The 16,398-nt window shown below is 36.3% G+C and overlaps 1 protein-coding gene across 13 annotated transcripts in view; it reads left to right on the forward strand.

Annotated features, from left to right (window-relative positions):
• Positions 1-1,065: 1,065 nt before the first annotated feature.
• AVL9 (AVL9 cell migration associated) overlaps positions 1,066-16,398 on the forward strand; it is a 106,792-nt gene continuing 91,459 nt past the window's right edge. For all 13 annotated transcript variants that reach the window (XM_087917923.1, XM_087917924.1, XM_087917926.1 and 10 more), the window contains exon 1: positions 1,066-1,268. In XM_087917923.1, the coding sequence (XP_087774049.1) occupies positions 1,164-1,268 (105 nt within the window). In that variant the 5' untranslated portion in view covers positions 1,066-1,163. The remainder of the gene's footprint in view (positions 1,269-16,398) is intronic.

The raw sequence follows: 16,398 nt of genomic DNA on the forward strand, positions 1-16,398 counted from the left end.
GTTTTTTCTGGTTTTGGGAGTTGTTATTGGTACATATAGTTTGACGACTCTTTTGACGTCAAGTAAAAATATGTTGTAATGGTCTTCTACAGTATTGCATGTTCCACTCCGTCTCCATTGATAAGCAAGTGCTGGATGTCTGATCTGTTTCTTCTATAGTCCACTATAAGCTCCTTGGTCTTACTGATGTTGAGCACCGAGTTATTGTCTCCACACCATGAAAGCAACCAGTCTACAATAGCTAATTGTATTGTGTTACTGATAAATATTGAACATATATAGCAATCTATGTTTGTCTTAAGGTTGGTTTCTGAGGTTCTGATACTATTTTTGAAGAGAGAGTTTAGATTGAGCCTGCACTTTCATGTAACTTTTGTTGAAGTTTATTTACTTAAATTTAAATATTACTTCATAAATTATTTACTTGCTTTTTTATGTAAAAGTATGATTAATATATTGGATTATTTTCCAGATTGTACAGCATTTAAGCTACTTGTGGGTGTTTCACTTTATTATTAGACTGAAACCTAAGCTACATCGGGAAATCTAAGCAGACACCGTACTAACAATGTAGCAGTCTTTGTGAACGAATGCACATCGTTGAATCACACAAGGTCCTAGTAAGGGTAGAATGGCCAGAGTTAGTTTCTGCTCCTTTAAGAACAAAGCACTGATCGATGGTTGCCAGGAGAAACCAACCTGAGGTAATAGGGTAAAGAAACTCCTTCCTGTCATAACATATTTTTGCAGGCAGTCGCTATATTCCTATAGTGAAGGGTCATTTTAGAGCGTATATGTCCTAACATAACCCTTCCCTCTGGAATTAACCCTTGTAGCTTAAGCCGTTTTTTTGAAGATCTCCCGGCACCCGCCTGTGAGTTGTTTTTCACCCTCGAGTCCACGAAAGACTGTCTACCCGAGCGGTCCGACCACCCGTTCCTTCTTCGTCTCCTATAGCTACGCGGTCAATCCGGATGGCTTGAGTAACGACACTAATTCCACAGGCGCTACTGAGCGTGCTCAGACTCCTGGAGCATGCTCAGTGACAGCCAAACTGCAACTTCTGTCGTTCGACGAGTTTCACGCGTTCAGCAAGAGGAAGCGCTCCCAGCCCCGCAATAAACGGCTTCCCGCTGCAGGGCGACAGCGGTGTGGTCTCCTAGATGGAGCGAAGGGCCAAAGGGAATCCCGATCTCTGCATTCGAACTGGTGGCAGTCCTGTGCTACACATCGTGGTGGTCGGTTTCCATCACAAAAAGGGCTGCCAGGTGAGCGGCTGCCAGCTAGACTGGCTTCCTTGACCTATCCTTTCACTCTTTTATGCTTCTTCCCGCTTTCCAGCCATGCTTCCTTACGTATTACATCTCTTCTGGTGCCCGGCCACCCCATTTTTCCTGACACTCATCTTCTATGTATAATACATGGTCTTTTCATTTATTTCCATTGCCCAGCTTTTCTAAAGCTACTGCCTTTCCGCGATTGAGACTACAATATAAGTTAGTCCCAACCAGCATGCTAATAGTGGCTATTCATAATTATAGTATTAACGCATTATGGAGTGTTCTTTACAATTAAACAATTAACCCATCTTACTGTTTCTGTATACCTATAGGCATATTATATGATGAGGTATCATCAAAAATTGCATATACATCTATTTCTAAATGTGAGAGAAAATCTGTATGTGTGTGCACAACTCTACATAACTATACTGTAGAAGTATATAATTAACTCATCCAAATGTCCAGATACCATGAAGCTTCAGGTCACTTATATTTCTGAGACATTTCTAAGTATTTCTAGACATTCTTTTAACTAAATTAAACCAGCTATCAGTACCTGAACACACTTGTAAGTGGATCATAAGCTTCTTAACAGACAGGAAGCAGCAAGTGAAGCTAGGCAGAATCACATCTGATACCTGTACAATTAGCACATACACACACACACACCCCAGGCTGTGTGCTTTCTCCACTTCTCCCTCTATACCAATGACTGCATCTCAAATGATCCATCTGTTAAAATACTGAAGTTTGCAGATGACACAACAGTGATTGGTCTCATTAGAGACAATGACAAATCCGCATACAGATAGAAGGTTGTACAACTTGCCTTGTGTTGTAACCAGAACAATCTGGAACCGAACACACTCAAATCCGCAGAAATGATGGTAGACTTTAGAAGAAACCCTCCCATACTACCACCTCTTACAATACTAGACAACATAGTATCAACAGTAGAGACCTTCAAATTTCTAGATTCTATTATATCACATGACCCAAAATGTACATCTATCATCAAAAACATCATCAAAAAAGCACAACAAAGAATGTTATTTCTGCACCAACTCAGAAAACTTAAACTGCCCAAGGAGCTGCTGATACAGTTCTACAGAGGAATTATTGAGTCTGTAATCTGCACCTCTAGAACTGTCTCGTTTGGTTCTTCAACCCAACAAAACAGACACAGACTTCAGAGGATAATTAGGACCTCAGAAAAAACAATTGCTACCAACCTCCCTTCTATCGAGGACCTGTATACTGCACGAGTCAAAAAGAGGGCTGCGAAAATATTTACAGATCCCTTCACATCCCGGACATAAACTGTTTCAACTCCTTCCCTCAAAATGACACACTAGAGCACTGCACAACAGAACAACTAGATACAAGAACAGTTTTTTCCCAAACACCATCATTCTGTTAAACAAATAATGCCCTCAACACTGTCCAACTATTTACAAAGTCTGCACTATTACTATTAACCTTCTCATCACTCCTATCACCCATCCCCTCCCACTTGTGACTGTATGACTAACTTTGTCACTTGTATCCTTACGATCTATATTGACTGTTTTCTAGTATGCTTTCATTGCTTATTGTACTCTATGACTATTATTAAGTGTTGTACCTTATGATTCTTGACTCTTGACAAATGTATCTTTTCTTTTATGTATACTGAGAACGTTTGCACCAAGACAAATTCCTTGTGTGTCCAATCACACTTAGCCAATAAAGAATTCTATTCTGTTCTATTCTATTCTATTCTAATTTACTTTTATCCTTACAGATTTTTTTAATATAAATTTTTATTGAATAAACATTAAAAACAATTGAAAACAGTTCTTGGCCATCATTTTGGCCATACAATCTATAGTATAAAAATACATATGACAGTTAATTTCCTTTTTCCCTTATGTTATTAGTATAGTACTAGCTGCATAATATTTCTGTTTACGTTGATCTACATTTATATACAATTATATACATATTTACAACCGTCTTTTATACTCATACATTCGTATCATCTCGTATTTGTCCATTATATTTCATTCTCTTTAGTTTACAAAACTTTAGCTTTCATTCCTATAAAGTGTCAGCCCTTTCTTTCTTTTTCCTTGACTCTAGCCATTGATACATTTTACTCCAGACTTCATAATACTCTGTCTCACCCTTACCTTTGATTTCTAAAGTTAGTCTTTCCATCTCTGCACAGACTAATATTTCCTTATTATTTCACTTTCTCTAGGGGTATCTTCATTCTTCCAATTTTGGGCATGCACCAATCTCGCAGCTGTCATTTTATGAATCATTAAATATATTGTTCCTTTACTGTATTTCTCATTAATAATTCCCAGTAAGAATGTTTCTGGTCTGAACACTACTTTCTGGTTAACCATCTCTTCCATCCAAACCTTTATTTTCCGCCAATATTTTTTTGCTTTTATACATTTCCATCACATATAATAATAGGTCCCTATCTCTATATTACATTTCCAACAATGTGGTGATATACTTTTACTAATTTTTCCCAATCTAGTTGGAGGAAGATGCCATCTGTAAAACATTTTAATTGGTTATCTTTATATGAAGTTTCCAATGTTATTTCTTTCCCCTAATTTTTGCCAATAGTCTAACTCAATATTATAAATGAAATTTTGAGCCCATTTTATAATTACTTTTTTGACTTGCTCCTCCTCCATTTTACATTCTAGTAAATATAAAAATATATTCTCTTGATTGTTTTCCCCTCCGTTCCTAATAGTATCTTATCCAATGCCATCAATCCTCTCTGTATGTCCCATTCTGTCTTTCTTGTATCTTGATTGGATTTGTAGGTATGCCCACCATTCAAGTTGTATCCGTTCTTCTTTCAGTTCATGTCTGGATTTTAGTTCCCCTTTTCAATCTAGTAGATCTTTGTATGTAATGACTTTCTCCAGTTTCATGAAATTTGGATGCACTATTGCTTCTAGTGTTGAGAGCCATACCGGAGTCTTCATGTAATTTTGCTGTTTAGATTTTATCCATACCGTAAGTAGAGCATATTTTACCTAATTCCTCTGGAAATACTGGTGGACTGTCTTTCATCCCATAAAAAAGTGTGCCATCCTGATTGTAGGTCATGTTCTTCCAATGTTAATAACCTCCTATTTTTTAATTTTATCCACTTTTGCTCTCAATTTATTGCAGTGGCTTGGTAATACAGCTCCCAGTCAGGTAAAACAAATCCCCCTCTTTCTTTGGCATCTTGCAATAATTTTAATTTAATTCTTGGTTTCCTTCCCTGCCAAATAAATTTCAACATTGTTTTATTCAAATCTTTCTCTAATTTTATTGGTATATTTTGGAAAAGAAAAAGTATTTTAGGTAGAATATTCATTTTTATTGCTGCAATTCTCCCCATAAAGGAGAGTTGCAGATTTCCCCATCTTTCTAATTCTTTCTTTATTTGATTGGTCAAATTAATATAATTATCCTTTTTAATTGTTATATACCTTGCTGATAGTTATATTCCCAAATATTTTACTTTCTTTACTATTTGAATACTTATCTTCTCAGCCAAATCTTTTTTCTGTGAATTTGTCATGTTTTTTATTATCATTTTAATTTTATCTTTATTTATTTTTAGTCCTGCTACTTCCCTGTACTCCTCCAGTAAGCCTTGTGCCTGATTGCAGTGGTTCCTCTATAATGAATACAAGGTCACCTGCAAATTGCCTGTAATTTGTACATTTCTTTCTTAATATTTAGCACTCTAATTTGTTGTCTTTCCTAATAGTTCTTGTTAACACTTCCAATAATAACGGTGATAATGGACATCCTTGTCTTGTGCCTTTCCTGATTTTAAAACTTTGCAGTACTTCTCCGTTGAGAAGACTCTCGCCTCTTGTTTACTGTATATAGCTTTGATTATATTAATAAAATTTTCACCAAAATCCATATAGTTCAACTCTTTTAACATGAAATTCCAATTTATGTTATCGAAGGCTTTCTGTGCATCAAGGAATATCAATGCTACTTGTTTTTCACAGTGAACCTCATAATATTCTAAAATGTCCCCTTGGTGCTACAAACTCATTTTTAGTGCCCCCCACCCCCTATAAATAGCATTATGAGGAAGATAGTAACAGTAAAATTCAAACTGTAACAATGAATTGCACATTTATTCAAAATCCAATTTAAAAATCTTTGAAAATCCATTTTAAAAATCCTGTTCTGTGGGCATGGCCTAATTTGTGGGTGTGGCTTGGTGGTAATGTGACTGGGTGGGCATGGCCAGGTGACTGGCAAACCAAATACAAATGGTCCTTGCTTAATGGCTGGTTGCTTAGCAAGTGTTCTAATTTATGGCTGACCTCCCCAGAGCTGTTTGACTTGTTTTTGGAGTTTTGACAGCCACGCACACAACCACACACACACACACACACACACACACACTCACACTCCCTTCTAACCCTGCTGGAGCAGGTGGTTGGACTAGATATCTCATTCACTTTCTCTTCCCTCCCTTTCTTTTTTCTTTCTATCTCTTTCTTTCTGTCCCTCCCTTCTAATCCCCCTCTTTCTTTGTCTATTTATCCCTTTTCTTCCTTTTCCATTCTGTCTCCCTTTTTCTTTCTTTCCCTTTTTTCTTTACTTGTCTCTTTCTCTCTCTTTTTCTCTTTCCCTTTCTCTCTCTCTCTCTCTATCCTTTCCCTTCCTCCTTCCCTCCTAAAGCTAGGAGACTCTCCTGAAACAAACACACACACACACACACACACACACACTTCCAACAAGGTACTCACCCGGCAGTGTCACTCATGACAAGTCTCCCAGAGTCCCAGGGATTGGGCATGATTGTCCGTTCACGCCCGGTCCCGCATTGCCCAGAAAAGCTGGCAGGCAAGGCTTCCGGGTCCAACAAAGGGGTCGCAGGCAGGACTTCACCCCTCGCATTATTCTCACAGTGGCAGGAGGCATAGCATCATGCTCCCTGGTCGCCCCCGGTGCGAACTGGTAGAATTCCACCCCTGAATTGTGCCCTGTGAGGGGCCCACCTCCAGCACTCCTCTGCCACCCCCTTGACTTTTAGTGCCTCCCTAAGTCATCCCACCACACCCAGGGAGTGGTACCGGCCACGTTGGGAACCACTGTTTAATCCTTTTTTTTTCTGTTTTACTTTTGTAGTCTTGTTTTTGATTAGTAATTACATTAAAATCTCCCATAATACAGATATTGCCACATTTTATCTCTTGAATGATGTTATATAGTTTTTTGTACTAATCCACTGTTCAGGGCGTATATTCCTACTAGCATCACACATTTTTTATTTAATATTGTTTCTACAAACATCCTGCCTTTGTTTGTAAATTTGCTTAGCTGAGATTGCTTTTTTGATATATATATTACTACCCCTTTTGTTTTATTTTGCACTAATGATGTAAACATATTCCCCAATTTGGGATAGTTCAATAGGTATTTGTGCTGTTCTCTTATGCGTACTTCTTGGAGCCCTATTATATCCAAATTCTTTTTATTAAGTTGTTGAAGGTTAAGGTTTTGTTCCTTTTTTGAACTGAATTCAATCTATTTATGTTCAAGGACAACATCCATATTTCTTCCTGCATTTTCTTACTTGTATCTAGTTTTAATACCCTCGTTATTCTGGTTTCTCTTGGTTCTTCTCTCAGTTCTCTTTTTTTCCTTTATTTTCAGTTTCTCCTCTTTTTCCATTTTTCCTTTCTCTCACTTGTAATTCTTTCTCTTCTCTGGCCTGTGTTCTTAATTCTTGTTCTCTTTCTCCTTCTGCTTCTCTTTCTTCTACTTCTTCTTCATTGCTAAAGATGTCTTTATAAAACTCCTCCGCCTTCTCCAGGGTATCTATTATAATCCTCTTTTCCTGCCAAGAAATCATTATTCCCTCTGGGGTCAACTATCTGAAAATAATATTGTGCCTAATCAGTTTAGATGTCAAAAATTGATTTGGTTTCCAAAGGTCCCTGATCCTTTTTGGCACTTGTTTCAATACTATTAGTTGTTTCCCTCTGTACTCTAATGGGTCGTCTCCTGTTCTATGGAGGATTTCGTCTGATTGATTTTTTGATGAATCTTACATGAATTTCTTTTGGTAGGTTGTGGCATCTTGCATAATTAGTCTGTATTCTATAAACTTTGTTCATTTTGATCAGCATTTTGTCCTTTCCTATTCCCAAAGCTTTTGCCAATAGTTCCACCATTATTTCCGGTAGATCCTCTCCTTTTTCTTCTTTTATGTTTTGAAAACGTAAATAGTGAGCCGCTTTTTCGGATTCTATGACCATAACCATTGCTTCTAATTCTTTATTTGCCCTGGTCAGTTTCTCATTGATTTCTTCCACTTTTTTTCTTCTCTTTCCATCATTCTTCCTTCCATTTCCTGTAATTTATGCTCATTTTTCATAATTTGGTGTTGAAAAGATTCCAGTCTCCCATCCATCATTTCCAATCTCCCAACCATCATTTTTATCTTTTCTTTAAGTTCGCCAGTGTCGTTTTGTACCTCCCTGATCTCTCTCTTCATTTCTTCATGGTTTCTCAACATAGCTTCCTGCATTGACTGCATCATAGCCTGTAAGTCTTTGAACAAATTGGACCTATCTCTTTGTAATAGTTATTCTATTGACCTCTGACTAGATGGACTTGAGGTCACTAATGATGTGTTCGATGAAGTCTTTCTCAGTTGTCACTGCTATAGAGTTTTGATTTCTTCTTCCAAATAGTTTTCAAACAATAAGAGTCCAACAGTGTAGGTAATATTCAATATTCAATTCTCAGTTTTTGTTTTTAAATCAGACACTTTGGAGGTGAGTTAGCAAATAGTCAGCAAATATCTCTCTCATGCTTCTTCTAGCATGGAGTCTGTGCCAAAACTGCTCTGTCCCTGTCAGCCAGCCCTGCCTGTCAGCCTCTTGATAAGAATTGTTACCAAGATCTTTCACAAAGTCTTTTCAAAGATAGAAAAAAAAACCCTTCAGCCAGCCTCTCTTGGATTATCACAGTCTCACTTTTAGATATGCAGTTCTTTTATTCTTAAGTGATTTTAGTTGGGATTCCTAGTTTCCCCCACAATCTCCTTTGCCGTTATCTAAGAGGGGGAAGGCACCTCCTCCCTCTTTTTTCCTGGGTTTTCCCTCTTCTTTATTTCTGTGGGAACTCTTTCCGGGAGTTCTTTTCCCCAGAGTCACTTACATTTCTTGTCAAGGTTCCTATTTGCCTGTTCCAGTCGCACAGTTATTCTGCTTCTTCACCACTTCCCTTGTCCAGCTGTCAAGCCTCTCTGATGGCCATTGCTGGCCGCTTTCCTCCTTCCCTTAATTGTCCAGACCTCCTCAGCTTGCAAGTTTTGACCACCACTTAAAACTCACTCGGCTGAACATCCTTCCCTTCTGATCTCCCTCCAAGAGATTGCAGCTCCAAAAAAAAAAAAAAAACCTTGTGGAGCCAATCAAATGGGTAGGAAACAGCTGTCCTAATGGAAGAGCTGTTTTGCACATCTGGATGGCTCGGCAGTTGGCCCTGCCCCCCTTACAGAACTTTCTGTTCACATCTTGACCATGCAAATCAACTGTATGAGGAAAAATGCCTAGACTGTAACTTTATCATTGTGATCTTAATTTATAAATATTCTTATTAAGCTGAATGCAATGGAACATAGTAGCAATAGCGCTTAAACTTATATCCCCCTTCACAGCCCTCTCTAAGCAATTTACAGAGTCAGCATACTGTCTCCAACAATCTGTGTCCTCATGTTATTGACCTCTGAAGGATGGAAGGCTGAGTCAACCTTGAGCCTGGTGAAATTTGATATGCCAAATTGCAGGCAGCCGGCAATCAGCAGAAGTAGCCTGCAGTACTGCATTTTGCGCCACCATGAACAAACTTGTCCTAATGGCATTAAATAGGTTTATGTTGTCTTTATATACTATATAGCTATGTCAGGACATTTTTATGAGAAAGGTATAGAAAAATTAAAGGATTTTTAAAGGACTCTTATTCCACATGAACTACAAAAAAAGCATACATAATTTAGTGACTGAGGATCTCCTATTACTGAAATTATATAAGATTAGCCTTGATTGATTAAATCAATTGTATAACTAATCCAATCCAAAACCCGCACAGCAGGGTAAATTCTGATACTGCTGTTTAAAGAAGCAATAGTATTCTGTAGGTTAAAATATACAATAATTGAAGAATAAGTGCAGGAATATGATGCCTTAATCAGTTGTTCTGACAAACTTATTACTTTGAGGGGAACTATGATCCATTCCCACTGTAGAAACACATTCTTTTCCTTGGAAATACTCTTTTATGAATACATCTACTGACAGCACCATCAGTATCTTTTAAGCGCTTTTTGGTTTTCTTTTATTTTTTAGATAAGTTTTAATTGAAACATTTTAATAAAACTTTGGCATGATGTAGAGATAGCATTCCTCTGAGGCTATCTATAGGTTATTTGTAGAACATAAAAACAGGTGACTACAGGTTTTTTTGTTTTAAAATGTGCCTATAAAACAAGAGGAACTAGATCTTCGATTTACAGCAATTTATTTTGTGATCGCTCAAAGTTACAGCAACACTGAAAAAAGTGGCATATGACTGTTTTTCACACTTACAACCATTGCTACATCCCCATGGTCACATGATAAGAATTCAGACACTTTTTGAGATATGACAGGCAAAATCTATGGGGAAACTAGATTCACTTAACAGCCATGTTACTAATTTAATCACTGCAGTGATTCACTGAACAACTGTGCCAAGAAAAGTCATAAAATGGGGCAAAACTCATTTAACAACTATCTTGCTTAGCAACAGAAATTTGGGACTCAACTGTAGTAAGTTGAGAACTACCTGTAAGCTGAAATGACAAACTCCTTATACGTTAGAAATTTCTCCTAGAAGAGCAGGGAACAAATTTACTATTTACTATTATTTACTATTTATTCCCTAAAAGAATAGCCATGGGTTGCAATATAAAACCGTATAAAGCAGATCTACTTTTCAGTAGTCATGCATAGCATTCTTACGGAAACATGTTGTGTTAATCAGGTGCTCAAAAATGACATCATTGAGTTCAACTCCATTCAAACAAAAATATTGATAATTTTATTTTTAAAATGAAACTGGCATTTTAACAGATAAAAGATAATCAGAGTTGGAAGGGACCTTATAGGTCCAACCTGCCGCCCAAGCAGGTGGCCCTACACCATATCTGACAAATGGCAGTCCAATCTCTTCTTGAAAGTCTCAAGTGATGAAACTCCCACAACTTCTGAGGACAAGCTGTTCCATTGGTTGATTGTTCACACTGTCAGAAAGTTTCCCCTTATTTCCAGGTTAAATCTCTCCTTGTTCAGTTTCCATGCCTTATTCCTTGTCTTGCCTACAGGTGCTTTAGAACATAGCTTGACCCCTTCCTCTGTGGCAGCCCCTCAAATATTGGAAGATTGCTATCATGTCTCTCCTGGTCCTTCTCTTCACTAGACTAGCCATGCCCAGTTCCTGTAATCGTTTTTCATATGTTTTAGTCTCCAGTCCCCTAATCATCCTGGTTAAACTTCATTTTATACACTACTTTAACATCCAGAAGAAATAATAACATAATGTTTTCTCAGTTGGCAAAGAGCCAAAATGCTCTTTTTCAGATATGGTTAAAGAGAAAGGCACAGGGACTTCCGTCGAAGACAAATCAGAGTCCGCAATTGTGCTCAGCTTCGATTCATGCTCTACCCATTGGAGGGTCCCAAACAGGGCCGAAGCCACTTTGTAGGGGTGGAGAAAAAGGAGGAGACCACCTTACAGGTCGAGGGGAGCTGCATCTCCCCTCCCTGGCTAGGAACACTCCCTCCAAAGATGGGCTGTAGCAGTGGTCTGAAGACGGCTAACTGGGAAATCAGGTTGTGCTGGAGAGGTGAAGCTATGAACAGTGTGTGGACCAGGTGAAATATCTGGATATTAAAAGGTAACCCCGTAATTAAAGGAAAGAGTTCTCAATTGTAGAATCTGTGATTTGAGAGAGAGAGGAAAACTCAAGAAATTGGATTTTGGACTTTGAAAAAAGAATTAAATTGGATGTGAAAAAACTTAGAGGAAAACATTGAATTATAACAGATTTGGAAATTTAATTGGATAACTATTTAGAATTTGGCACTAAATAGGCATTGATTAAATGCTATAATTGACTGTTAAAAAGGAATAATACCTAATAATTGGGAATTACCGAAATTAATAAAAGAAAAAAGTGGAAAAATAAAAGATGGAAAGTGGAAAGTGATTTAAGCCACCAAATGGTAAAGAAAAAATTGTATTGACTTTTTGAAAAGTGTTTGGTCTGTTTTAGATTGGAATGTGAAATGAAATAAGAGGAAATTAATTACACCCCCCACCCCCAAAAGTGGAATATTAAAACATTACAGTAAAGGGATACATGAAGATAATTACCGCGGGACTGATTGGTGGCTTTGAAAAGGAGTTTGAAAGGAGCAAATTGAATATAACTGGGAAATAAAGACATAGATATTGACTGTTAAAATTAAACATAAAAGACACTGGTTGAAATAAACTACTGGATAATCGGATTTGATTCAATATTAAAGAAGAAAAAGAAGTACACAAAATGAGTGGAATATATGTGGAAATAAGTTCAGAACTGCAAAGCATGAAAGAAATGATGAAAGAAAGCTTGGAAATATGCAGTACTATACTAGAAAAACTAGAAATGGCGACACAAATTAAAGAAGAACAAAGAGCTGGAGGGGGAGGAGTTAAGCAAAGAAGAAATCAGCTTTAAAGAACAAGCGGAACAATGAACATTAAGACGGGACAAAAAGGAGTTAAAACTAAAATTTTAAGGTTTGATGTGATAAACAAAGGGGGAATTATCTGGGAGGTTAAACAAAGGAAGAGGGAAATAGAAGAGGGAATTACAGAGGAAAGATCAAAAGAGGAAGGGGTATAAAATAAACAATTGGAACAAGAAATTGAGGGAAATAAGGAAAAGAGGGGAAATTAAGAGAACTGACCAAAAGATGATAGAAAAGAGCAAGCTAATGAGAAGGAATTATATAATCAGGAAGGCAAGAGATGATGGGTAGATGATGCTTAGGAAAAGGGATTCTGCATGGAAATGTATTGTGGTATTTAAGAATATAGATATAAAAATGGAAAAGATTGGAACTGATATTTTATTAAAAATTATTATTAAACTAGATATAAATTTAACTAGAATAGACATGGAAATAAGAACTTACTATAATATTTAACAATGTGATGAATAAAGTAAATATGGAGTATGAGAATTGAAATGGAAAGAAAAATAAATTGGTTATGTAAATGTTTTTGGAATAAATATATAAATTAGAATGTAATAGAGAAAAGAAAATACCATGTGGAATCTGATTTTATATACACACACACACACACATATATGTATACATATATACATAAATACATATGCACATATGATACATAGCAGTTAATGGATTACCATTGGGGTTTTTTTTTTGAACAGAATTTTATTAGTTTTTAAAGACAAACAAAATGTAAAAGCATCCAACTTTCCATAAGTATACAAACAGTGTGTCGGTTGGTTTACCAATTTTTTTGTGCATCCATTTCGTAGTCTCAATTACAGTTGCATTACATAATGACTCATATTATCAATCAAAAATTATATACCCTAGTATCATTATTAAACAATCATTTGACTCTAATTTTATTCATTCATGCTTTACGAGATAGCTATAATTTACTTAGTTTATTTAATAGCAAATTGTATAGTCATACCAGATCTATCCTCAAAACATTATAATATCAAATAGAAAAGAAAAAATGTCTCTTTATATATTCATTATCATCTAAAATTCTAAATATTCTATTTATTATGTTTTATCATCCAACCATCTATAGAAAAGATCCCAAATTTCATAAAATTGTTTATCCTCTTGTTCTCTAATTTCAAATGTCAATCTACTCATCTTACCACATTCCAATATTTTCTTAATAATTTCTTCCTGCAATGGTATTTTCTCATTTTTCCAGTTTTTAGCAAATACAATCCTAGCCGCTGTTAATATATTTACAATCAGGTATTTCAAATCTTTACTGTATGTATCAGGTAAGATTCCCAATAAAAAAAATCTCTGGTTTCAAGTCTATATGTTTCTTTGTCATTTTTTCCAACCACATGCGAATTTTAGTCGAGTATTTTCTAGCATCCTCACAAGTCCACCACATATGGTAATATGAGCCAGGTATCTGATGACATTTCCAGCATTTTTCAGATATATTCTTGAACATTCTTGCTATTCTTTTCGGGGGAAGGTGGCACCTGTAAAACATCTTATACAAATTTTCTTTATATACTGTTGACATTGTCATTTTATAATTTTGAGACCACAATTTTTGCCATTTCTCTAGATCAATCCCATATCCAAAATTCTTTCCCTGAGCAATCATAGTTTCTTTAACTTGTTCTTCCTCTAATTTCATTTCCAATAAATAACGGTATAGTTTTTTAATCACCTTTTCATCAGTACCTGTCAAGATCTTGTCTAAATCAGTCAATTTATCATAAAATCCCTCTGTCTTAAAATCTTCATCATACCTTGAATGTATTTGCGCATATGAAAACCAGTTCATCTTTATACCTTGTTCCTCTAGATTTTGCATTGATTTAAGTTCACCCTTTTCATCGAGTATTTCCCCATATCTGTTTGTTCTTTTTATAAATTATAGGATAGGAAAATGCTTCAATAGTCGATAACCAAATTGGAATTTTCAAATAATATTGTCTTTTAATCTTCTCCCAATTCAACCACAAAGACTTCCTTATATGATGTCTTCTAAAATAACCCTGTGTTTTAGTTCCCTTATACCATAAAAAAGCATGCCACCCCAACAACAAATCATGTCCTTCTAATGTCAACAATCTAGTCTTTCTTAATATTGTCCATTCTTTAGCCCACATCAAGTTTGCAGCTTGGTAGTACAATTCCCGATTAGGCAAACCAAAACCTCCTCTAACTCTGGCATCTTGTAGAAGTTTTAACTTTATTCTTGCTTTTTTGCCTTGCCATATGTTAGGAATAACAAGGTTACCTAACATAGTTTGGGTAAAATAATATATATAAACTATGATAGTAAGTTTAAGTGTGTGTCACTTTAAACTGCAAAGCATGTAATTTTGGGTAAAGGTGTGAAACCGCCATAAGAGGGAGCAAGAGAACCTGACAATTGCTGGCGCTTGCTGACGCTTGCTGGTTTGATGGATTGATGGTTTGTTAACTGCGTGTTTCCCTACTGCTGAGTTGCTGAATGCTGGAGGAAGAAAGGAGGTTTGACTTCTTCATATCTCTACTGCGAGGAGATATATTACTGGACTGATATTTGTAAGTTTACTGACCTCTCTTTTTCGACACTAGAATTTGCAACTGAATAATCCCCGGATAGACTGAATTAGTGAATGATATATGGACTGTTTTGACTATGCAAAAACTCTTACTGGAATAAACTATTTAACTAGCACTGTGTATCTGTTTTACTGAGTTTAAGCTACAAAAACGTTTATCTCACATATTTTGCCTGCCTGCCTGACTGCCGTGCAGATTTTGCTAGGGTGTATCCCTAACACTGGTTATGGGCCCAGCTGCACAGTCAGACTAACCAGGATATAACGGGCTTATATAAAGTGAGAGTTAGTGTAGTTACACAATACTGTAAACAGACAGCTGTGTTTTATTAATTATAGTTTAATATCCAGAGAAAGATGGCACAAGTCAATTTACCAAGTTTGTCTCTAATATCCAAATTGGATGGAACAAACTATGTTTCATGGTCTATGAAATGCAGCCTACTTCTACGCAGAGAAGGTTTGTGGAGTATAATTCAAAACCCACCAGAGGTAGATGCTTGGGATCCGGATGATGAGGATGATGCCCAGAAAATACAAGAATATAAACTGAAGAATGAGCAAGCTCTCTGTATAATAGGACTGATACTCTGTGACCAGCAGCTTGTCCATATTCGTGGAGAAGAAACAGCTGCTAAGTGTTGGGAGAATTTAAGGAAGATTTATGTTTGAGACAGTGTAGGAGCACATATAAATCTTACACGGAAGCTGTTCAGAACACATCTTCAAAAGAATGGAGACATGTTGACTCATATAAACACTATCAAGAGGATTTTTCAGGAACTGCATGAAAAAGAACTTATCTTCACTGAACTGCATCAGGTTTATATAATTTTGTCTTCGTTAGATGAGAGCTATGACGACTATGTAACTTCACTGGAAGTACTGCCAAAAGATAACCTCACATTAACTGACATTACTCGCAGATTAATTGAAGAAGCTAGGAGAAGGCTTGAAATGGATCAACTGAGAAGGGAACAACCACAAGAAGAGAAAATATCTTCGTCAGCCTACACAATTAGAAAATGTTTTAATTGTGGAGGAAAAGGACATTTGGCTAGATTCTGCAAGAAAGGAAAATGCCACAATGCCAGCCAGAATGCAAAAAGGCATCAAAAGGATGAAAAATGCTTAGCCATGTATAGCAACGAAAATGTGAACAACAATAATTTTTGGGTTATAGATAGTGGAGCATCGCACTGCATAACGAAAGATAAGAAAAGATTTGTTAAGATGTCCATGAGTTCACAACAGATATCATTAGCTAATGGCTGGAAAATCAAAGCAAAAGGTCAAGGTATTGCACATTGTTTTTGCATAAAAGAAAATGTAAAAATTATACATTATATGTACCACAACTTAAGTTTAATTTGCTTTCGGTTAGAGTTTTGATTAAACTAGGTTATGTAGTTACCTTTAGGGGAGAAAACTGCATAATAGAAAAGGAAGGAAAAAAGTGACTACAACTTTAAATGGTGAATTGTATGTGTTAAATGATAAACAATTAGAGGTGGTTAACACAGTGTATAATGTTAAACCTCATGATGAATGCATACATTTGTTACACAGACGTTTAGGACATATAAATTTTAAAATGCTCAAGCAAAGGTTGAAACGGTATAAAAACGGTATAAAACGGTTGAAACGGCAAACGGTATAAAACTGAAGCCTTGCAGCAAGTATTTG

This window comes from Pseudonaja textilis, chromosome Z (genome assembly GCF_049901715.1).
Source record: "Pseudonaja textilis isolate UNSWEBS1 chromosome Z, rPseTex1.2, whole genome shotgun sequence".
NCBI classification, from domain to species: Eukaryota; Metazoa; Chordata; class Lepidosauria; order Squamata; family Elapidae; genus Pseudonaja; species Pseudonaja textilis.